The following is a 23,618-nucleotide window of genomic DNA, read 5'->3' as shown; positions in this document are numbered from 1 at the left end:
CACACACACACACACACACACACACACACACTCTGAGCTATGAGTCAAACAGACTTGCCTGGTCTCACCACTCTCACACTGAGAGATCCGTGACAAGAGAGAGGGGAATCCAACAACAAGCTTTATCGATCCAGACTGGAAACCCCCCTCGGGCTTCCAGGGGTGTGTGTGTGTGTGTGTGCACGCACGCACGCACGCACACACACACACACACGCACACACACGCACACACACCCGTGTTGAGTTGGATCAATGGGTGCTGCTGTGTGAAGGATAGCGTCGTACAAAGAGGAGCACAAACACACCTTTATGCACAAAGGCGCATGCACTGTACAGAGGCGAAATAAGCGCTCCGTATCAGAGAGGGCGATAAGGGGCACAAGGAGCAAAACGTATCATCTGACCTAAACAATCTCGTCTGACAGCCTGCAATTTGGCGTTGCTCTATAGAGCAGATGTTAACACCGTGCCACGCACACCTGAACACATTCACAAGCACACACGTACACACACACAAATGTCAATGCACACTGAAAGAATAGCTAGTAGCAGGCTCGGTTTCAAAGTGATATTGCTTCTCCGTTGAATGATTTAAAGAAAGGATCATGTGGAGTAAAGAGAGCTGCTCCGAGACGCAGCAGAGATATGGCTGCTCAATTTTTTTTCACGAGCAGTGACACAAATGTATCACTCATCCGACTGCGTACCATCTCAAGCCTTCTCAGTCAACATTCCCACACCCACATGGGCACAAGCAGAGTTTCCTTTATGGTTTATATTAAGAGTGTGTTTCCACAACATGTCTGTCTGTATTTTTACGTGGCCAGAAATATTTCCAAACAGATGAATTTGCCTTTCTTGAATGCAGAGGAAAAGTCAGGTGACCTTCTTGTATTGAACGAGCGGCAGTGTGAAGCAATAGCACCGATGCCGACCTGTAGAAAAACCTCCAGTTTCTCCATGATTTCCTTTGACAACCCATATAGAGAACCTTTAAACTACAGGAATGGTATGGTGCAAAAATGTTCAACCCCAACAAGCATTGCAAAAACAAAACATATTCATCCCTGTAACGAGGTGATAACCAACATTCTGTTAAAGCTCTTCATCTAATTTGTCCCTGATGCAAATAAATAAAAAAAACACACAAGAGAATCATGACATCAGTATTTTAGCGATTGGCTGACAAAACCTTGTCAAACTAATTTCTAACTGCAACGTAACAGTGTTTGGTGAATCACTGATGATAACTGAAGCCTTGATGTCCTACCAGGGATGATGGAAACGGTGTCTTTCTCCCAGGACACAACGCTGACGTACTCTTGAACAGCTGAAGGGATGAGGCACTTGAATACGGCAATGTTGCCCCGCATGGAGTGCTGGTCTGCCACTCGGACTGTGTAGGGCTCCCTGAACACTGGATTATTGGAAAGGAAAGGAAGAATGTTAGTTATTTAAAGCAGTATTGCGTTTATGACCTGAATCCTTTTAGCTAATAAAAGTGAAACATCTTTATTTTATTTATTTTTTATTAAAGTGTATCACGTTTGAGAAGCTGAAAGAGAATAGTTATAAAACACATCATCAACTGAGAAGCATCAGATTATCAATGCAAGCAGATATAAAAAGATTGTTGCATTTTTATGCAGTACTGATAATTGCAACTTTGTGTTTTATTAAAATTAAGGGAAACCAAGTTCATAGAGGAATCTTTGCAAATAAAAAAAAAGCTAAAGTAGTAAGGATTCCGTTTGTACACATCATAATCTGAAAATTAGTGACACATAATGTCTAACTTCAAAACAAATGTTTTTGACTGTCTCTGTTTTATGTCATTACTGTCCAGTCCCACCAAACGATGAATGCAGGGGACAGACCAGAAAACAAAGCTGTCTGGTGTTCAGTTTAACCACATTAGGACAGCGATGCACTTTTTTTTTTTTTTAGCCCCGGACGTAAAGCCACAGTTTGACTGTAAGAAGGCCCGACTTTGAGCTGCGTCGAAAGGGATGCACAGTGATCGGCCCCTGGCCTTTTAAAGCGCAGCGCCACAGATGCTATGAGACGGCAAGGAGTGGAGGACCGCTCACAGCCGATGGAGCTGTCACATGCAGGCGCCAGGCTTCAAAAACACACCCTCTGCTCATGGCACGCCGAGCTCCAGACTACAAATCTGTGCCAGCGTACAGAAAAGGACGATAGTGATCAAGACGGGCTTAATGATAAAAACAGTAGCCTGTAGCTAACCAAATGATCTCTCCAGTTAATTCTGTCACATTTGGATTAGAGGGGGAAAATGTGAGTTGTTGGATCAACGCATACATTCATTAGATAAATTAAATGAGGTGAAATTAAATGAATGGATTATTTTGATAAGAAGGAGAGACAGGTAGTTCCACCCACTAGACAGAATCATCGGCGTGTTGTTTTCTAACCCAAACCGTGGAGCTTATTTGTTTAAAGTTAACTCACTAGATATTTTTTTTCCTCTTCGATGTGCACAAAAAAGAGAATATCTGACATGAGTAAGATGAGAAAAACACAATTACAGAAATCAGATAGGGTCTAGACTGATATTGGGGACGGATTCTGGCAATCTATCAGCCGGGCCTCACTTTAGAAATTAGGACAGTAATGGCTTAACAATGTAAAAGGTACATGCACACACACACACACACACACCAAACTGGGAGTGGCTTCACCCCTCCCGCTCTCTTCCTCCAGCTCTCCAGTGATATAATTAACGCCTAGCCTGAAGGCCAGTTTCCTTGGTCATTAATAATGCTTTATGCCAGCCGCTACTGTCACTGGAACCCAGTGGAACCAAAGCCAATGTCCTTGTCGAAACGGTGGAGAGTCTTTCACCTTAAAGTTCGAGCTTTATTCTCCCAAGTCTTTTGTCTCATTCTATCTATTGATTTCACAGTTGTACTTTATTCATAAAGCGCCTGAACCGTGGACCCCGACTTTCTTCTTTGGTGGCTTGTGAACGAGCAGAGTCTAGTGTTTATGTGAACCTGGCAAACATTGATATACTTTTGTTAAAATTAACCCTTTCATCCATGAATTATGATCCTTAGTGTCAGGAATTTTTTTTTTCAATTTTTTTTTACATTTTCAGGTAGGAAAAAATATTTGTATATATAATATTTTAGGTGATCAGTTGTAATTTTCTCCAAATACAAAGTTGTTATTTGAAAAATACATCAGTAGTATTGGTCTTTAGGGGTCATCTGATGTCACAATATGTTTTTTACCTGCTAGAGTCATCGACAGAAGAAGGAGGGACCGGGTCGGTTGGCGTGCTTTTTTCTCTGTCGGTCATATTGGATTTAACAAAAACAATTTCTTGCATTTGCCGCTGATGGCCAGTAGTTGATAGTGTGTTTTATGATGCATTAGTGTCCATTTCAGTGGTCTGTGTGCATTTATAGCATAAAAATCCACAAGAAGCACAAGAAAAAGGCTTTTAGATAGCTGTCCACCATAGTGACCACTATGCATGAAAGGGTTAATTCAATTTTTTCAAAGTTTTATTTAGAATGTTTTTTTTGTGTGTGTGTGTTGGTTTGACATTATAAAACATTTTAGAGTATGTTTTTTTTTTATATTTGAAGATTTATCTTATAAAACAACTTCACAGAGACAGAAGGACAAAAGATTCAGTTCTTTTTAAATGTGTCTATCTACCCATTTTTTTGCAAAATAACTAAAAAACTAAGATGAGATTGAGAGCATCTGGAAAAATCTTTTTCTTCAAGACTTGCAGCGGATGTTTGACTGGGCAACTCCAACAAGTAAAAAATTGCAGGTCTGGCTGCACATTAAGAGTCATATTATGCAATGTGGTCCAATTAATTAATATGTCAAGAGCCACAAACTGCTTCATCACAAAAAATGCCAATACAAAAAGCAAAAAAAAAAACAATAATAAAGTAAAGTTTCCCCCAGCTTTCTGAAGCACCTGACAGATCTTCTTGCAGTATTTCCCTCCATCTTGCTACTGACTTCTTCTAATCAACTCTTTTTAGTTGCATCTACTCTTCCTTTGTGTGTATTTTCAGAGGATGAACTGAAGTGTTGAAGCTTTGCATGTTGTTTTAAAAGCTAATCTTTCTGACGTGATCTTCAAACTTAACAGTGCCGTTTGGAGTTTGTTTTTGAAATGAGGCGATCTTTGAAAGAACTTGGTTAACTTGCATTATATTTGGAGACATTGGAGTCGCACGATACGCCACGTAATTTTTTCTTTTAGGTTCCAACATGACGAAATCCAAGAGACAGGATATAGATCATTTTGCCACCACTCTGGTTACCAGAAGCAGAGCATCGACGAGAGCTCAACAGATAAAATAAAAATCATTCTCGTTAGGCCTTCCTTTGACTTCCTTAAATTAAACAAGTCTAGCGTTTCATTGATGCCATCTAGCAAGTGGATCAATAGCCGGGATCGACACGGGAGCCTCGGCTGTTGTGACCGAGCCAATCCTTTCAATCATTTATTTACTCTCCAAGTGACCTGGCTCCCTCCTGTCAATAGAAAGTAAAATCCCAAATGCCCACTGAGGCTCTCCGAGAGTGTTTAAAATCAGCCTGACAGCTTGTAAATACTTGCCACAATGATGACAGATATCACATTTCAGTTCAGTGGAAGTTCATATCCAGTCAAGGTCACTTGTTTTACTCTTCACACCCTTTCGGAGAGTGTTGCGCAACAACTCCTTTTCCCCCCACTTGAAATCTGTCAAATAAGCTCCAGCAGCGACTGCAACAAGAGGCCACTGTTGTGATTTATTGCACGTTACTCAAAGACCTTACAGAGACACGAGGGCAGCTTTGTAACACGATGTAAAATAGTCTGACTGATTTGTGTGTAAATTGCACTCCCCCTCCTCATCGCATGCGCAGCAGAATTATTAGGATGTTACTGATGCCTGACTATAAGTAGCCGGGTTGCCAGGAAACGAGCTAAAACATGGGCCTGGGCGCACTGGGCGCACTGGGAGGCGAGTCTTGTATCACTGTCGCTTCAATAATTAACGACAGGGAAACCAAATACTGCATTTACTAATTTATAAAGCAAGCTGAGAATACGAATAGGTCGTGGAGGAACATAATGAAACACAAGAGATCCTAATCCACGTGGCTTTCATTACCAACTGAAAATGTTACAGATTTTAAAAAATGTAATAAAAATGAAACACTCTTTGGAGAACCTGTTTTTACGTTAGAAATAAACTACCAGTTAGAGAGGAGATGCCGAGGACACATTAAGAACGAGGACCAATGCACACCCTTTCCAGAGCTTCGCAGTCTTGTGTACATTAGCTGGAACAAAGAAGAGGGAAGGTTAGCAACGGACAGGTGTCCTTCCTTCATTGTACTGCGTCTGTGTAAGCAGCTGTTAGGTAAATGAAACTTAAAACCTTTTGACTCGTACAGCCCGTTCTGTCACAGCATTACTGCATGTGTGCACTGAAGTCTCATGTTAACCATTTATGCTGAAAGTTATATGAAAATAAAAATGGACTGTTCTTTCGTGACATTCAGTGATCAAGGTAAAGGGCAACTATTAATTAACCTCCCGTCTTTCTGATTATGTGGATTTTTGGTTTTTCAAACTGATACCAGCAAAAAAACAACAAAAATAAAACATATATATGTTAGCAGACACAAGAATGTTCGGTGACTCTTCTGCTTGGCCTCCATTGATGGATGGATGGATGCAATCAGGAGCAGAGATTTACATTTAGTGCAAAACTAATTCAGCGTTTCAGATGTCCAAAGTCATACCAGTGGTAAAACATGAAGGTGGCGGTACGATGGTTTCAGGTTGCATACGTCTGTGGGACATGACCTCGCTGTATTGATAAGACATCATTTCTGCTCTCTGTCAGGCTAAGTTTGTGATCTTAGACTCAAGCTTTGCAGTGGAACAATGATCTGACGTACACCAGCAAACACAAACACACACACGCACACACACCTGTACGGCTCCAGAACACATAAAACAAGACGACAAAGTGGTTTACTCAAACAGAGAGGTAATAAAAACCACATGTTGTATTTACTCTGGTTTTCTCAATTAGCTTGCTGATCTAAAATGTTAAATTGGACTAAAACAGAACAGGTTTTGTCAGGGAGAAGATACTTTTTTCACAGCACTGTACAGATCAGATCAAACTGAACTTTGTGTAAGTGGCAAGATCTGGAACATATCTGTCCCTTTATGCGTGTTTTGTTAGAACAAATGGATTTGTTTGTTGACACATTTGGCAACTTTGTTTCCCGCAGGAAGAAGGTCCTCGGTTCAGCTTCCATCATGTTGCATGGAGTTTGCATTTTCTCCCCATGCATGCTTGCTTTCTCGCCAGGGACTCTGTGTTCTTCTCTCAACCCAAAAACATGCATGCTAGGACGTTAGCATGCATCGTCTATGTGTGTTCCTGTCTGGCGACGTGTCCAGTGTGGACTCTGTGTCTCAGAGTGACTACTGAACAAATTCCCCAGTTGCCTACTTGGATAAAGTGGGTGCAATGGATGGATTGATTAAGGTCAACTAAACCGCAATCTGCGTTTTAAGTTTAATGCATAATCCTTTTGTCTTGTAATGTCCCTTTTTTGTGATATGGCACTAAGTGAAATAATAGTGTAACTGAATTTGTGAAAAGCAAGTGGTATGAGTTATGATACAACCCTATGATGAAAGAAACACTTCAGTGCCTCCAGTATTATTCCATCTATATTTAGCATCAACTTGTTACCTTTAAAATTGACCACACCAACAGAGGTGTGTAGAGATTTAGCATCGGGGCCGTCATAGTTCCTCTGGCTATAGAAGAGTTTCACCACGGGCCAAACCTGCCTCAACTCTAAAAGACTGGGTGACATTTTAAATGTCTTCCACTGGTATTTAAGTTTTCACTACCCATCAGTGGACTCAAAATAGTTTAAGACGTCCAACAATACTTCCTGTTTATGAACAGCAAAATAATTAAAAATCCCCAGGATTATGGCGTATGACTTTTCTTTTTCACACCGTGACTTTTATTTTGTTGGTATTCCTGGTGATAAGTAATTTAGAAACATTTACCTCACAGCACCTTCTTACCTACAGAAGCAGTAGGAGTAGGATTTAGAAGCAGGGCATTATGCATCTTCATCCAATCTGATGCTTGAAAAGGTCAAACTTTTTTTTTTGGTTATTTTTTGACACTTGAGTCCCTAGAGTTACAAGACAGCATACTCTCTCTTTATCAAAGCTTTTTTTTTTTTGTTACAAAATAATAATAATTTTTAAAAAACAACTAAAATGAGTGCTGAACTAAATTCAGTTTGTCTTCTGTAAAAGTGGAGGCATTCAGACTGGTGATCATGTTATCATTGGACTACTTGGAGCATGCATGGGAGAGAAGGAATAAAAGAGGACAAAACAGAGACGGAAAGGCGACGGAGGAGGAAAAGCGTATGGATGGCGAGGAGGGGGTGGGGCAGATTTTTGTGGAGGGTGTCTCACTGCGACTTGTCAGCTGTCATCATTCTCGTGCACCACCTGAGACGGGGGTACGCCACACCCCGGCGCTCACGCCTGGGTTGCCCGTGGCAACCGCAGACAGAGGGTTTTCCACGGGCACGCACGTGCGCGTGGGAGAGGGAGCGAAGGCGTGCCTTTGTGCTGCGTTAGGCTCCAGAGGTAATGAGGTGCGCACACATGCACATGAGCCTGGCTACGGAGCTGTAGAGTTGTGGTTGCCTCAGCATTTAATTGATTAATTGTTGTAATTATTTGGAAAGGAAGGTCACTTCAACACTGAGGCTATCTGGAAGGTCACTCTGACGCTGGAGGGACTCTCATCCTCTGGGGACCACGCAGGCCATATGGGTGTGTTTGTGTGAGGAGGAGATTTCAGATCCGCTTTAAGAAATACATTCTACCTGTGCATGCAGGAGTGAGGCGGGGAGCTGATGGCTGCCTCTTTAGGTGGCCGCAAAGAACAAATTCAACAATGCTACATGTGTAGCTTTCACTGTGACCCAAAAATCCACTTCTTTTCATCTTTCTTTTCACGTCTTTATACGTCTGTGGCTCATCTTTTCTGCCAAACAACCTGGCACCCAAAAATTGTGCAGTGACTGGCTCAGTGAGTGTGTGTGTGTGTGTGTTTTAGCATTTAGCACCTTGTAAGGACCACTTTTTCCTAACAAATACTACTTTGTGAGAACGCACTTTACCTTATGGGGCCCAAAGCTTTGCCCCCATAAGAAGAAGTGCTGTTTTAGGGTTAGTGGGTTAGGTTTAGGACTGAGGTATGAATTGAGTTTAGGTAAACGTTAGGGTTAGGCATGTACTGGTAATGGTTAAGTTCAGGGTAAGGGTCAGGGTTAGGCTGTGGAAGTGAGTAAAAAAAAATTAATGGAAGTCAATGTAAAGTCCTTTTGAAGATAGAAAAACAGTCTGTGTGTTTGTGTGCTTGTTTGTGTGTGTAGTTTTGGGACTTTCCAGTCCATGGACAGATGGAGAGACTGGGAGACTAGCTTGCTGGCATGAGCTGCACACAAGCTGGAGTGGATGGGAGTCTGCTTGTTGTCTGTGTGAGTTCAAAGGGGCGTGAATATAAATGTATAAATCTGTTGTATGTACACCTATATGCATTATATTAACCATGCATGTGTCTGGGGTTTTTGACTGTATCTGTGTGCGTTTGTGAAGATGAGCAATAATGCCTTCAATCAGCGTGTTCATCACTTCCCTCCAGCTCTGACCTTGGCAGGGAGCGCAGACGGGTCACTGAGCCAAATGTTTGTGTGGTTGTGGGTCTGTCCTCTAAAGAACGTAACAAATTCATAGGCGTTTCAGAACACTTGAACAGATATTGGACCAACATAGCCGCTTTGAAAAGAGCTTAAAATTACTTTATGGGTTGGGGGGGGAAAACCCCCAAAAAAGGTGAGATCATTTCTTTTCAATTTTTTTGAAATCAATGTAATGTTTAGAAAATCTATCTCCTTTTTTATTTTTGTGGAAGGTACCTGCATGAAATCAAACACATTGAGCTTTTCCCAGATTGTCACCTTTCATACAGGTCAGGGGTAAAGTTATAGAAAGGTTCACAACATGTTCAGGTTATGAAAAATATCTAAAGCTTTTTTTTTTTTAAGTCTTTCAGAGTACCATTGAACTCATCATCTGATAATACAAAGAGGACGGCACCGAGACATTGGAGTCCAAATAAACCGACTTAGAGTTTGTGACCGTGGGAAAAAGAAAACACACACAAAATTTTGAAGATTCATCCAGATTGATGGTGCTTTACCCATAAAACGTTTCATGAAAATTTTAAAGTTAAGTGAGCTTTATGTAGCGCCTGCTTTAACTTGTCTGCCCGTTACGGTCAGATTGAATAAATTAGATTAAAAAACTGTGAACTCTGGCAAAAGCATTGCAGATCTGTTTTCTTTATTATGTTAGAACTCTGTGTAGCGACACAAAATATCATATTTTTATTAGGCATAAATCACCCCCTGTTTGTCTCCTGTTGAGGCAGGAAATGTGACTAAATTATGACAAATGATGCGTTTCATGTTAGAAAATCCGGCCTAAATGGTAAATTTAAGAGATGCTGGGTAAACACGGTGTCCAACCCATTTGCGACTGAAACCTCAGCTCTAAAGTGGGGGTTGAATGTTTACAGTCCAAGCTTTTAGGGCCTCTTCATGTCAATCATAATGAGATTACCAAGCCAAACAAGGGTGTTACCGAGCTTGCTGTGGAGAACCACACCTAACTTTGGCTGATAACCCACTGGCCTGCCCAGAATGACAATGTACAGCTTTAATTTTACTTCCAAAGTTTGTTTTATTGGCCATTGTGACAGATGCTTAGATTTTTCTTCACATTGTTGGAGAGTAATAAAGATAGAGGAATCTAGGAACCGCCATAGAAGACAGCTTTTTTTTTTTTTTTTTTTTCTGGTGAACTATTTCTGTGTGTAGATTTAATCAAATGTTTTGTGTCAGCATCATCATCATCATCCTGTTGAAAGCCCTGGTGATGACCCACTTTCAGTTTTCTGGTAGAGGCCAGCTTATTCTCAGTCAAAATCTCTTGGCTTTTCAGAAACTTTTTATGCTGCGCGCCCAACTGAGGCAAAACGAGATAAGTGCGTGGTGCACATCTGAGCTAAACCCAGAACCGTACGGGATGTTGCTCATGCTCATCTCTGGCTCTGAGAGGCGGGTTACGCCCCTCGACAGGTCACCAGGTCGGTAGGACAGAAAATTTTTTTTTTTTCCTGACTCCCAAACGTGTTGTTGGCATGTTTATGATGTCCATTTGCTGTTGTGGAGTCAAAGTGACTGTAAAACTTTATTTGCTGAAGTTGGGTGAGCTTTGCGAGATTTATTTATGATCCCTCTGATTTTCTATGATGAGCGCATACACCTAGATTTACCTTATCTAGAGGCGGAGTCAAATAAAAGCTGGTTTTTTGTCAAGATTATTTCCATTGAAATAAAAACCTAAAAGAGAAAAATCTTAAAGCAAGTATTAAACATTTTTAATCAAGTCATCATCTGTGTATTAAAAAGTTTTCATTTTTATTTGATATATTATGTTAAATTTTAATAACAAGGCAGAAAATCATCATTATTGACACAAACGAATGATTGAAAACTTCTGTCTTCGTGTAATTAACCTATTTCACTTGGTGAAATGAGATTGTAAAAAAACAAATAAATAAATAAATAGCTTTTCAACTTGCCAAATTTGTCTGCACGCACAAAAATGTCAGATCATTTACTTCACTTGCTTTAGCCTCACCTGCTTTAACGTGGATGCTGGGGCTTCGGATCTTGCCCGCTTGATTCTCGGCGGTACAGAAGTACTCGTTGTCATGGATGATGCTGTTGTAGGCAGAGGGAGAGAAAGGGTAGAGCTGGAGGGTGCCGTTGGCATGCACGTGGCGTATGTGGGGCACGTCGTAAATGTCGTCTCCGGCAGCCAGGTACCAGCGCAGGACGGCATGGGGGGCGCCGCCCGCGGGGCAGGGCAGGGACACCCCCACCGAGCTGGAGAAGGTCACTCGCTGCAGGGAGGCGTTCACAAAGTACAGCCGAGTAGAGACAACATCCTCACTGTTGGCTGTTGGGGTGACAGAGACGGGGAGAACCCGTTAGAGGCGACATCACGTACCAAACAAGTACGAAACAAGACAACCACAGCTCATTCTTTAAAACAGCAAGATAAACCTGCAGGATGTAAAATTGGGTAATTTAGGCCATCTGCAAACTAGGAAAGATAATAATTCTAGTTCATTCTAACAGAACATTTAACTCCTCAGGACTTTGAATTCTTTATGGAGCTTCCACCTCAACAACATCTCGCAATTGACTCAATCCGGTTTCACAACTTTAAAGAAAACGCTCAGCAACCTTGGAGTCTGTTGACAAGAGATGCCTAAGAGAATTCAGTAAAACAGTAAGTGGCTTTATTCTTGTTATAATAGCAAGTAAAGTCGTGAAAAAAAAGTCCACAAAGTGTAAAAAAAAAAAAAAAAGAAGAAATAAAGTAGAGAACAACAGCAAATTGGTTGCAAATTAAGAAATACAACTTTTAGTCAAGGCAATGTGAGGCAGCCTCTTACATTTGAAGTTCAAAGACATAGTCTAAGGCTAAATGAGTAAAAATAAGAAACATTTCTAACTAGAGCTGCACAATACCTATGGAGTCATACTTGTAACGAGTATGACTCCATTGACGATGGAGGAAGAATCTAATTGCAACTAATGTAATCACAGCCTTTAACAATCCCAAATGTTGCAAAAAAAAAAGAAGTGCTTTGACAGCAGTTGATGAAAACTGAATTGTTTTAAATATGTAAATTATAACATATTTGTAGTTAGTGTATCATATATTGTAAAATAGAGGAAGTCAGAATATGCTTTCTACCTCCACCTAGTTGTTTATGGGCCCTTGTTTTGTCTTCCTTGCTTGGTTTTTGACTAAATTTATTTCTATGTGAAATAAAAATCAATCATTTACTCAAAAGTTAGTCTTTTTTGCATTTCATGTCTTCCTAAGGTAAGCTTGACTTTTTTTTGATTTGTGCAATCAAAATGATCAGAAAACCATCTGTCCTTTTCTCAGATATGTTTAAATTACCTTCTTGTTTATTTGTTTAAAACATACAAAGACAAACTTGTCAAGCGCCTTAATTTGTCACCTGAATAGTGCTCATTCAGCTGCCCTCAAAGAGTTTCATGAAAAAAATTGTAACATGACAGAAAAAGACATAATGCCAAAAAAAAAAAAAAAAAAAAACATGGTTGATTTTGAGGGATAGCAGAATTGAAAATTTTAGCAACTTCGAAATTAAATGTCATCCTGCGTTTCAGTGGTAGTTCTACATCTCTCTGTTCATGGGGGATTAAGTGTTTTATTCTCTTTATCTTTTTTTTTTTATCAGGAACCCCCAAAAATTCCCGTTCTTTTTATTTTTAAGGATTATGTTGACGTTTAATAATGTGTGAGAAAATGTTTTGTATATTCAGTCAGCGTTCAATACAGCTGGCACAGAAAATTGTTCAAATATAATGATGTGCTTCTTTTTAAAAAATAAAATAAAATAAATTAGCATATTATTAAAAAAAATGGCATTTCAACTTATAGAAAGACAAGAGAAAACTGGGTTTTAAGAAAATGTCCGCTTATGAATATTTCGTCACTCAATGAGATCAATCAGTTTTAGCTTAACTTCGATAACTTGCATCTCTACAGTATGCAAACCACTGTGTATTCAGCTCTGTAAAAAAAAGAGCCCACTGCACAGAACCCGATTGAAAACCTCATGATTATTCCATCAAATATTGATTTCTGAACTCTTTGAGTTAAAAAATTAGCATTGTTGTTTCTAAATCAGTGGTTCTTAACCTGGGTTCGATCGAACCCCAGGGGTTCGATGAGTCGGTCTCAGGGGTTCGATGAGTCGGTCTCAGGGGTTCGATGAGTCGGTCTCAGGGGTTCGATGAGTCGGTCTCAGGGGTTCGATGAGTCGGTCTCAGGGGTTCGATGAGTCGGTCTCAGGGGTTCGATGAGTCGGTCTCAGGGGTTCGATGAGTCGGTCTCAGGGGTTCGATGAGTCGGTCTCAGGGGTTCGATGAGTCGGTCTCAGGGGTTCGATGAGTCGGTCTCAGGGGTTCGGCGGAGCCTCTGCCGCGGACTTTACACACTTTACACACTTGTGTAAAGTCGTGATGACGCCCCGCTTTGCCATCACTTGCTGCAGAGGATCACGTTACATTGCTTAGCCAATCAGAGCTGCGGAGGAGCACTGATTGAAGGAGCTCCACTCAGCATGCATTTGAACTTGTGTCTTTAATTACTTCAGCAAAACTCACAGTTTCGGTGTACTTCTAAATCTGCTCCTTAGACCAACCCCTTTTCGGGGTTGGTACTGCCTCTAGTGGCGCGGAGGTGGTAACACATCTAATATAATTACATTACTAAATCAGAATACCGCAAAGTCTTTATTATTTATTATTAATTTTTTAATTCTCTTAAGAATGTAGAGCTAATTAAATGATCTAAACGAGACCTTAAAGTGGTTCCGTCGAAACTGTGCAAATTTCGGTCGTTCCTGGACAGTCAGCTCAACTTTGCTGAAAACACTGACTATATTTTGAAGAACTGTTCTCAGAGACTCTACCTTTTAAGAAGACTTACTGATCATGGGGTGACCCAACTAGACTCTAGTTGGGTCACCCCTATGTCTTGAATTTGGGGGGTGAAATCATATTTTATTTATTGCTACAGAAGGGTTCAGTGAATGCGCATATGAAACTGGTGGGTTCGGTACCTCAAAAAAGGTTAAGAATCACTGCTCTAAATGAATATAAACTTGTTTTCTTTGCATCATTTGAGGTCTGAAAGAACTGCATCTTTTTCGTGATTTTGGTCATTTTCTGCAAATAAATACTATTTGGGATTTCAGAGACATGTTGTGAGCAGTTCACAGAATAAAAAGAACAATGTTCATTTCACTCAAACATAAACCTATAAAGAGTAAAATCAGACAACAGCTCATTTTGCAGCCATCTCTTAATATTTTCCAGAGCTGTATGTTCATCAATTTCACATTAACCCAAACAACTTCCTCCATGTTCCAAACTACTGCAAATTGCTGCAAATTGTCCAATTCCATATGCATCATCCAACCATCAGTAACGTAATAAGCTGCATCCACCCAACTCTGAGTAGGACAAAAATATATCACAACTTCAATCTATTTTTTTTTTCTGGTTATGTGCTCTAAGCTAGAGAAGTTCTTGTTTGTGATTTTCCAGGCCTCAGCTGCAGGAGGAACCCTCTCTGTTGCTGTCTGAGCTGAGGAACTGGAAACCACACATGGCTCACTGTAAAACAATGCTACCGTGGCACAGATTGAGCACGGCTAGCAGATACGCTTTCATAACATCCTCCCCCTCTCAAAACACCCTTATTCAAACTAAAGTGGGGTATTAAGACATCCATGAAAATCTCTGTTTCTGTGTATGTTTGGCTGGGATTAGGAAGGGGAACTGAGGATCATGAGGAAGTGCTGAGCTCAGCTTGGCTGCAGGCCAGGGGGAGATGTGATGCCCCAAGCCAGAGAATTTTTATCTCAGACATTGATACTTAATTAATTCCTTTTTTTTTCTCTCCCCTGGATTGTATCAACAATGCCTGGATTTATTCAATCCAATCTTTTCAATTTTCTACATCCTCAGAGAATAAAGGGGCTCGTTCATCAACCGAGGTTTAAAGACGGCGTTGAATTGCTCTTAATCTTGAATTTTTTTTACTGATCGTCTCCGTCATTGTTAATAGTAGTTGACAACTGCAGAAAGAGGCCACGAATTTAGGTTCTCTTCGGATTGGAGAACAAAACGAAAAAGTGAGTGATAGTGCTGTTGTTAGTCGTTGTTAAATGTTCTGCCTGTTCCCTTCATTTTCCAATCAGAATCATTTGGAGAAAATCAAGCAATACAAAATATAAAAAATAAACATTTTAGATGGAAAAAGAAAAAAAAAAATCCACCAAAACAGTTTTGGTTTTGTATGACATAACTGGACCAGAAATAATACATTTTCTACTACAATAAATAGGCCCCTCTATGCAGCTTTGTATAAAGGAATATTTTTCGGCTTTAAAATTTGCTGATCCATACACTGGAGCACTCCGTCAATTTAGTTTCTCTTTGCTTTGTTTTTATCATATCGCATAAATATGTTATTTTGGAAGCTAAAACTGACCACAGGAAGAAGGAAGACCATGTCACCGACATCGTCTTTTAGTGGTTTCCTCCTTGTTTGCTCACGTTAGCGTCCCTCATTAGAGCGTTGCTCAGCAGCACATTGTGGCGCTCTCCATGGTGCTGAAAGTGCAGATCGGTTTCCCTCACAACCTTTGAAAATGATTGACGCCGAATCAAACAGCACCGACGGATTGAACTTGACCTAAATTCCTATTTTTGAAGAGAGTAGCTCCTACAACGTTGTCTCACTATCTGCTCGTCATCTTTACTGTGCTCGTGCACGCATACATCCACAGGCCCATCCGCGTGCATCCGAGCAGCGATTGCATGTCTTTTTTTTCCCTCTCTCTCTCTTTTTCTCTTTGTACTCCCCTGCCTTTGCTGTTGGCTGAGTTTGACATCAAAACTGAGCCAGTGATTTAACAATAACCTCTCTATCCCTTTGACATCACCTCACACAGAAAGAAACATACACACATTCACTCTCTCAGTTGCTTCTGAGCACCTTTGTACCTGAGAGCCTCCTCCTCTCCCCTCCTGACCAGCCACCCATATCCTGTCAGGAATAATGCACTCCTGATCTCTAAGTCAGCTGTAGAACAACTCACACACACACGAAAACCAGGAAAGTCGGACATCGGTTTCCTACAGCGGTGTGATTACAATGTGGATGAGTTAAACAGGAAATATTATGTGGATTTAACACTTTCCCTCTGGCCATCAAATCACACACCGTCGCCTGTCAGAAAAAGACAAGAGCTGCTCTGTTTGGTAAATACAAATTTGGATGTTTCTGATGTAAAGCATGAAGTCATATTGGACAATTTTAAAGATTTAGTAAGCCTTGTATCCTGTATAGTTAAGCTAAAAGATAAACAAAAACAACACCTTCTGGAAAGTTCTGGTTTTGTTGTACTGGTTTTTTTTAATGAACAACCCAAACACACAAAGCCAAACAAGACTCAAACAAGAGACACCATCCCTACAGTGAAACGCATCAGGCGCAGCATCATACTTTGGGATTGCTTTTTTCTATTTTTCCTCTTGGAACAGCTAATAACTTTTTTCTGCTTGAAGTCTGAAGATGAAGGGAGGATTTTGGGGATGCGAGAGTCCCTATAGTCACACCCCAGAACTAAATTTTAAGATGTTTCCCTTCAAGTTTAAACACTTGAATTAAGCTTAGACTGCCTCACCAGCATGCAGACACAGCTCTATAGAGCTATGCTAATCAGCTAAGATTGGGGCCAGGTGTGCTGCAGCAGAGATGTGTCTAAAAGTTGCAGGACACCAGCCACTGAGGACTGGAGTTTAAGACCACTGGATTGCAGCGAAGAAGATTGAACTTGTTCTTTTTGAAACACGAAGAAGGATGCATTCTGTGAGGCGAACCATTAACCATTATGCATTTCTTGTTTTGGTGCAATTTATTTTTATTTTTTTTACTAAAACATGTCTTAGCAATGCACCCCAAGACATTCACACTTCTCCACTTGTTTTTGCTGTGGATATGAAAATGGAGTATGAATATGTATGCTGTAGAGGCAAGGATATTGCCTATGGTGAACCTCTATGCATAATGCAGCTTTTTGTGTCTCATCTAGATTCATTCAGGAACACACACACACACACACACACATACACACACACACGCAGACTGGAATTCACACCATAACAATCATGTGGATAGAAAAAGGGGGCAATAAATCTCTCACTTTGTCTTTCCAACTCTTCTTTTTCCTTCAGTCTCAAAGTCACAGAAAGATGGTTCAATTCATAGGAACGTATCTGCAAGTAGATTTTGGACGTGCTAAACTATGCAGCTGCGTTTCAACTTTGAAGTTTACATACTCTATTCATTTGCATTAATGTCATATAAACAGTTAAACAAATGTGGACTGCACAGCTTTAGCTTTAGGTTTATTGGGGCAGGTATTGAGCATATGCAACATGCAAGGATGTTAGTGAGGAGAAAACAGAACGCTATAAAAGTTTTGGTCTCTGCCATCAAAGTACATCAGCGCAAGATCACAAAGGACAATGCAAATGGATAAATTTCTCCATCCATCCATCGTCTACACCTGCTTAGTTGGGTTCTTCTTACAATGTTCCCTTCGGTTCTGTCCAAGAATGGCATCACCGGTTGGTAGGGAGCTGAACACCTTATCATTTTCTGTACTGACCATAATAACATCTCTTACCTTCAGGAAGTCAAGCCCTTGAACCCTTGCCAAACCAGATAGTCAATCTTTTTCTCTCACTTTAATCATCCTGCCATCAGTGCTCAGAGAATACCAAACCTGATGCTCCCTCCAGACAATTATCCTCTGGTAAAGATCCAACCTTTTACGCCCTTCTGCCACCTCTTGTGTAGAAAGTACTGAACCCAATCCTAGTAGCGGTTTCCCTAACTGGACTTCAGTTCACAAGAAGGTCCACATGCCGTCCTGGTGTGGGATGTATCATTTCTCTCATCCAGCACTATCTTTGGTTGCTGTCTCTACACAGGGATGTAAAAGAGTATGTTCAGGCTTGTCACATATGTTCCCACGTCCTGAACACCTAAGCTCCACCCAGGGGCTTTTGCAACCTTTGTCTGTTCCTGATCGCCTGTCATCCCGCATTCCATCATTCTAGCCATTGTGGACCACTTCTCAAAATTCTGCCGCTCCATCCCTCTGAAGAAACTTCCTACCTCACTAGAAACCGCTCAGCAACTGGTTAAATATGTCTTTTGCCCTCACAGGTCCTTTCTGACAGGAGCCCTCAAATTGTCTCCAAGTTTTGGGAAGACGTCTCCTCGGCTTTCGGGACCGAGGTCGCCCTCAGCTCTAGATTCCATCCTTGGACTTTGAAGAAGCCCTCCTGTCAGTCATCCAAGAGATTGCAGCTTCCCCATGACCGTCATACCTCTGCACTGTGCATCGCCACCATCGTCAATCTGAATCCCTCATCTCTGCCCTGCAGACATTTCTGTACAACCTGGAAAATCAGACCTCTTGTCGCAGCACTTTTGCGAAGATAACCCTTTGTTAACACTCTCAGGTAGCTGATCAGGTTTGGGGACAATTCTTCTGCTATTTTTTCAATTATCTGGTTTCCACAGTGTCAACATTCAGCAGCCATATCTTAATTTCTTTTTTTTAATTTTATTTCCATGTGTTTGACATCAATAGAAAGCCTAGCATTCACATTTTCAACATCTGTAAATAACCCAAAAGATGTATTTCCTGGTTTTGTTATGACCAGTCACATTTACCTGTTCCATTTAAGATCGTCGCTGCCTTTCATTGGGGTAGTAAAAATCCCTGAAATCGCAACATCCACTGCTGGCCAGACTTAAAAAAAAACCTTTAGCATGCAGTGAACATTTGATTAGACTGCATGACATCTCCAATTAAGACTCTTAGGCTAAACCACGGATATCAGTGTGCTTGTGTTTTTGTTAGAGTAAGCGCAATGCAACATTGTCCCTCCAGTTTTTTTCTGAACACACTTCTGGGGTTTAGGTTCATTTTACAAACTGCCATTTCAATGTTGTTGATATTTTTCTCGCTCTGATAAGAAGTGGATTTGCCTGAATGGTTTGCCTTAGAAACAGTACATCACACCAACTGGCCAACGAAGTGAGCATGTTCAAAATAAACAAAATGTTCAGACAGAATGTGAGGCAGAGTGACTTTTTTTTTCCTCCTCGCTTTTGTGCTGCATTCATCTACCAAGCACTCCACAATAAAGAAACAAACTGCTTGTCTGAGCACAATGATGATAGCAACCTAACTTTAAAGTGATGTGCAGAGGTTATTCTGCGGAGTTGTAAAAGCATAGACACAATGCGCTTCAGTCAAATCTGACTTTGGAGGAAATTATGCATAAAAGATAAGACTTACTCATATATTGTGAAGCATTTTCACAGAAGACTGGTTAGATGAGCTTCCATTTTTACTGTGCACGGTTTTGAAACGGTTGTATTTTATTTGTATGTAACATACGTGTCGGACTCATAAAAGTTCTGCAAATTTGCCAAGCTGCACAGATCTCCAAATAAACGGCAAAGTTCATTTTGGGGACAAGACAGGTCAGGAATAAAGTTGAGAAGTTTAAAGCAATGTACAGTAGGCTTTAAAATCTCACTGTTCAATCCATCATCGAGAAATGGAAAGAAGATGACACAACTGTGAACGCATCAAGACAAGACTGTTGACCTAAACATACAAGGAGAGAGCGCTGATCAGAGATGCAACCAAGAGGCCCAAGATGACGCTGGACGAAATGCAGAGGTCCACAAGGGGAGTCTGTCCACAGGTAAACTATTATGGAAGAATTGATGAATGGTTATTGAATAAAAAAATAAAAAAAACCATAAGAAGCCCTGTTTGCAGTTTGCCAGAAGCCAAAGCAAACATGTCAAAGAAGGTGATTTGGTCAGAGGAAACCAAAATTAAACTTTTAGGCCAAAATGCAAAACGGTATGTGTGGTGGAGAACTGAAACAGGTATTGGGGGGGGGGGGGGTATTATGCATATGCTCAACATCATCCCCATCTCCACTGTCAAATATGGTGGTGGCAACTTTATGCTGGTCAGAGCTAAAGATGGCTGGAGCCAAATACAGGGCAGTGTAGGAAGAAAACCTGTTCGAGTCTGTGGACGAACCCAGACTCAAGATTAAAAGACTTGAGACTGGGTTCACCTTCCAGCAGGACAAAGACCCTAAACATGAAGCCAGAGCTACAGGTGAATGGTTTAAAACAAAACATATTCAGGTGTTAGACTGGCCCAGTCAAAGTCCAGAGCTAAAACCCAATCAAGAATCTGTGGCATGATCTGAAAACTGCTGCTCACCGATGCCCTCCATCTGATCTGTCTGAGCTTGAGCTGTTTGGCAAAGAAGAATAAGTAAAAATTTCAGTCCCTAGATGTGCAAATCCAGTAGAGAGAAACCCTTAAACACTTGCAGCTGGAATTGTAGCAAAAGAATGTTCCACAAAGTATATAGACTCATAGGTGGCTGAAAACTGTTACAATCCGCACTTTTCAGTTTTTTGTTTGTATAAAATATTTCAAATGCCGTATAATTAATTTTCTTTCTACTTCATAATTGAATACCTCTGTGTTGGTCTTTCACATTAAATTCCATAGAAATATATTTTATGTTTGTGATTGTAATGTGATAAAATATGGAAAAATTCAAGGGGTGTGAATGCTTTTGCAAGCCACTGTATATATAGTATTTAATTAGCTGCATATTTTTTTTACCTGCTTTCTTTCAGGAAAAATTTAATTGCTATAGTATGATACATAAACTGTGTTATGGACAATATGTGGAAATTTTTCCAATTTTTCACAGACTAAATTATTATGTAGATTAAACTGTCCTACCCTGATGCTTTAAATGGATATATTTGAACAATCCTTTACTCTTCACATACGTTTGTATAGAAGGAAATATTTCTGAATAAAAATAATTGAATACCAACGATACCGGCAGTCGTTCAGAAAAAATACCTACAATAGTGTAGCATAGAAAAGGCAAATTAATGCGTATGATAATTAAGACAACGATTTTCTTCTGAAAACATTTCATAAACAGAGCTTACCCCTAAAATAACAGAACTGCAATATGTCTTTCAATCAGTCTTCATGTTTTTGTTGGCTTCTAGGATTGTGGAATGGCTTTGTAAAATTTTGTGTAATTATTAATGATACATTTATTTCTCATCTTCTGTCAGGTTTCAGGTTTCTAGACAGCTGATCATCTCAGCATCCTTCTCCGTTACACCAAACCCTCTGCATCCTTCACTGCATCTATGAAGCTTCTCTTCTCTGTAATATTATTCTGAATATTTACTCTGTCATAATATTGAACATAAACCAAGCTGAGCTTACACTGTAGGACAAAGCTGCTGCCTTCCTCACACTGGCCCTTCATGCATGGGTCCCGGGTTTTCTTCTACTTCTCAGAGGTTAACTTGAACCTCGTTCTGAGTTTTTCCCAGTGCCTCCATCATCCAATTAATGCAACAAGATGAGATCTGATTACTAACCCAGCAGAAGCATCAATGCCATTTTTTTTTCTGGCGTTTATTTTTACTCATTGATTGTCTGTGATTTCAAATGTGACCGAGTAAAGTTTTTAAAACAAGCTAAGAAAGTCTGTAAACTCCTTTAAAGAAATACAAAGTTTTCTGTCGGTTAAGTACAGAAAACTTGTTCTTAACTACAGTAGTTATATTTTCACCCCTGCAGAGTTTGAGAGTAGCAGGATTAACAATTTCCAACATTTGTGTTGGAAACTCCAGTTGCTGGTATAAATGCTAAAAGGGTATTGCACCAATTTTATCACATTAAAACATTTAAACAAGCATCTCTCATTAGTAGTATAATATTATTATTGAATTTGGGGAGGCTGGAAGAAATTGTAATGAGAAGTTATCAAAAGAAAAATAATGAAAAAAAAATGTTTTTAAATAAACCAAGTTATTTATTTATTTTTTTTTAAATTGCACGATACATTCAACTCAGGGCAGGTGGTTTAGGACAAGGTGGTGCAGATCAGCACTAGACGTTTTCTTTTAACGTTTTTTTTTTTTTTTTTTTTGGAGTTGGTGCTTTTAAAACTGCGCACATAAGCAAAGGTCCTGATTTCCCAGTTGTTTCCCAGTTCCACTGAGTGCAGTAATTATTTCAGCCCTCTTCCTTTTGATCAGGCCTGGATTCGGCCTATTGGGCCTGGGGTAACATTCCCATACATCCCTGAACTGAGTATGACTCAGTTTTATTTCCCCTAATATGACAAGCAGCCTTCCAAATTATGACAGAGAAGAATGAGTGCGTCTGTCCTCCTTTCTCATGCCTACATGTATCCATTTGTCCACCCATCCCTCGCCACTCCGCACTCAGACATGGGTTCAGGTGTGTGATGATACGCAGCCAAACTAAAGCAACAAACGGCCATCAGTGACAGGCAGAAAAAGGAAATGCATATATATATGAAAATAAATATATATTTCAAGAATACCCTCAATTCTGGCGTAAAGAAAACACAAGAAGCAAGCAGATGACAGTGTGCCATATTGGGTGGCGCGGCGCTGCCAGGAAAATACGCAGTACTAATGCATATGCATGTATGATAATAGACCTTCGTCTTTCGCCGTAAAATTGAACAATATCGTCAATTAATATATTCTTAAAGGAGAAAAGCGGTCAGATGTTTGATCCGTGCAAAACCAGGGGGAGCACGGCTCTGAGAAATCTACGGAAAAAATTGAAGTTTGTTTTCCACTGCGTTATCTACATCTCTCCCATCTCAAGCACTCTTTCCGCTCCAGTGGCTGCTTGCAGCCCCCAACCCTCCTCCCATCACAACACACACACACACACACACACACACACACACACACACACACACACACACACACACATTTATTCACATGGAGACCTACACACCCACGCGCGCGCGTACGCACACACACACGATACATTTCGTTCAGTCACGGGACAGGGGAATGTACAGTGCGTAAAATCGAAATAGACCCTGTAATCCAATTACATACAACAAAAACAGCCCAGAAGTCCCCCACGGCGCAGGTGCACCCCAGCAAAGGGCAGTGCCAAGGCCAGCGACTACAAACATGCAACACTCCAGAAACAAACGATAGTTCATATGAATAAACTTTTAGAATGGTTCATTATATTTAAGCATCCAGATTCAAAGTCGCTCGTCAAGGCAGCAGCCTGAACAGAGATTCTTTTGATTTTCTTTTTATATACATTTTTATCTAGATATAGATCCATATACATATTTATTTCCCCACTAATTCTTGCATGAATATTTAAATCTTTTCGTGTTTCTTTTTTTAAGGAAAGGGGAGAAAACAACTAATTATCCTGCATCTGCAGTGTTCAGAGCAAGGCCAATCAGTACAATGTAGTGGCACAGAAAATGGTGGATGAATAATTAGAGCAAGGATGATAACAACTGAGTCACTCCGACATTTTAGCAGAGGAAAACCAAACTATAGCTGGATCTTTTTCTCATTTAAAAACATCCAAGTGGAAAGCATCACCTGATAAAAAAAACAACAACTCCTTTATCTCATCAAAATCTACTGACCCTTTTTGCTCTGCTTTCGCAGGAATTAAATAACTAAGCAAAAATCCTCAGTAACATCCATTTTTGGCACCTATAACAAAAAAAAAGTCAGATAAACGGGGAAATATGCTTTTACCCCCGACACTCCATTCTTTTCCTTCTGTACTTCCAACACACAAATTTGCGGTTGCGCGCGCGCACTCACGCTCGCGCACACACACACACACACACAC

The 23,618-nt window shown here is 40.4% G+C and overlaps 1 protein-coding gene across 2 annotated transcripts in view; it reads right to left on the bottom strand.

Annotated features, from left to right (window-relative positions):
• dscaml1 (Down syndrome cell adhesion molecule like 1) overlaps nt 1-23,618 on the bottom strand; it is a 114,086-nt gene that overhangs the window by 89,241 nt on the left and 1,227 nt on the right. For both annotated transcript variants that reach the window (XM_008425715.2, XM_008425714.2), the window contains exons 2-3: nt 10,820-11,140; nt 1,271-1,417 (exon numbers count right to left, since the gene is read on the bottom strand). In XM_008425715.2, coding sequence (XP_008423937.1) covers nt 1,271-1,417; nt 10,820-11,140 — 468 coding nt within the window. The remainder of the gene's footprint in view (nt 1-1,270; nt 1,418-10,819; nt 11,141-23,618) is intronic.

This window comes from Poecilia reticulata, linkage group LG13 (assembly GCF_000633615.1).
Source record: "Poecilia reticulata strain Guanapo linkage group LG13, Guppy_female_1.0+MT, whole genome shotgun sequence".
In the NCBI taxonomy this organism is placed as follows: domain Eukaryota; kingdom Metazoa; phylum Chordata; class Actinopteri; order Cyprinodontiformes; family Poeciliidae; genus Poecilia; species Poecilia reticulata.
This window is presented reverse-complemented; position numbering and strand designations above follow the sequence as displayed.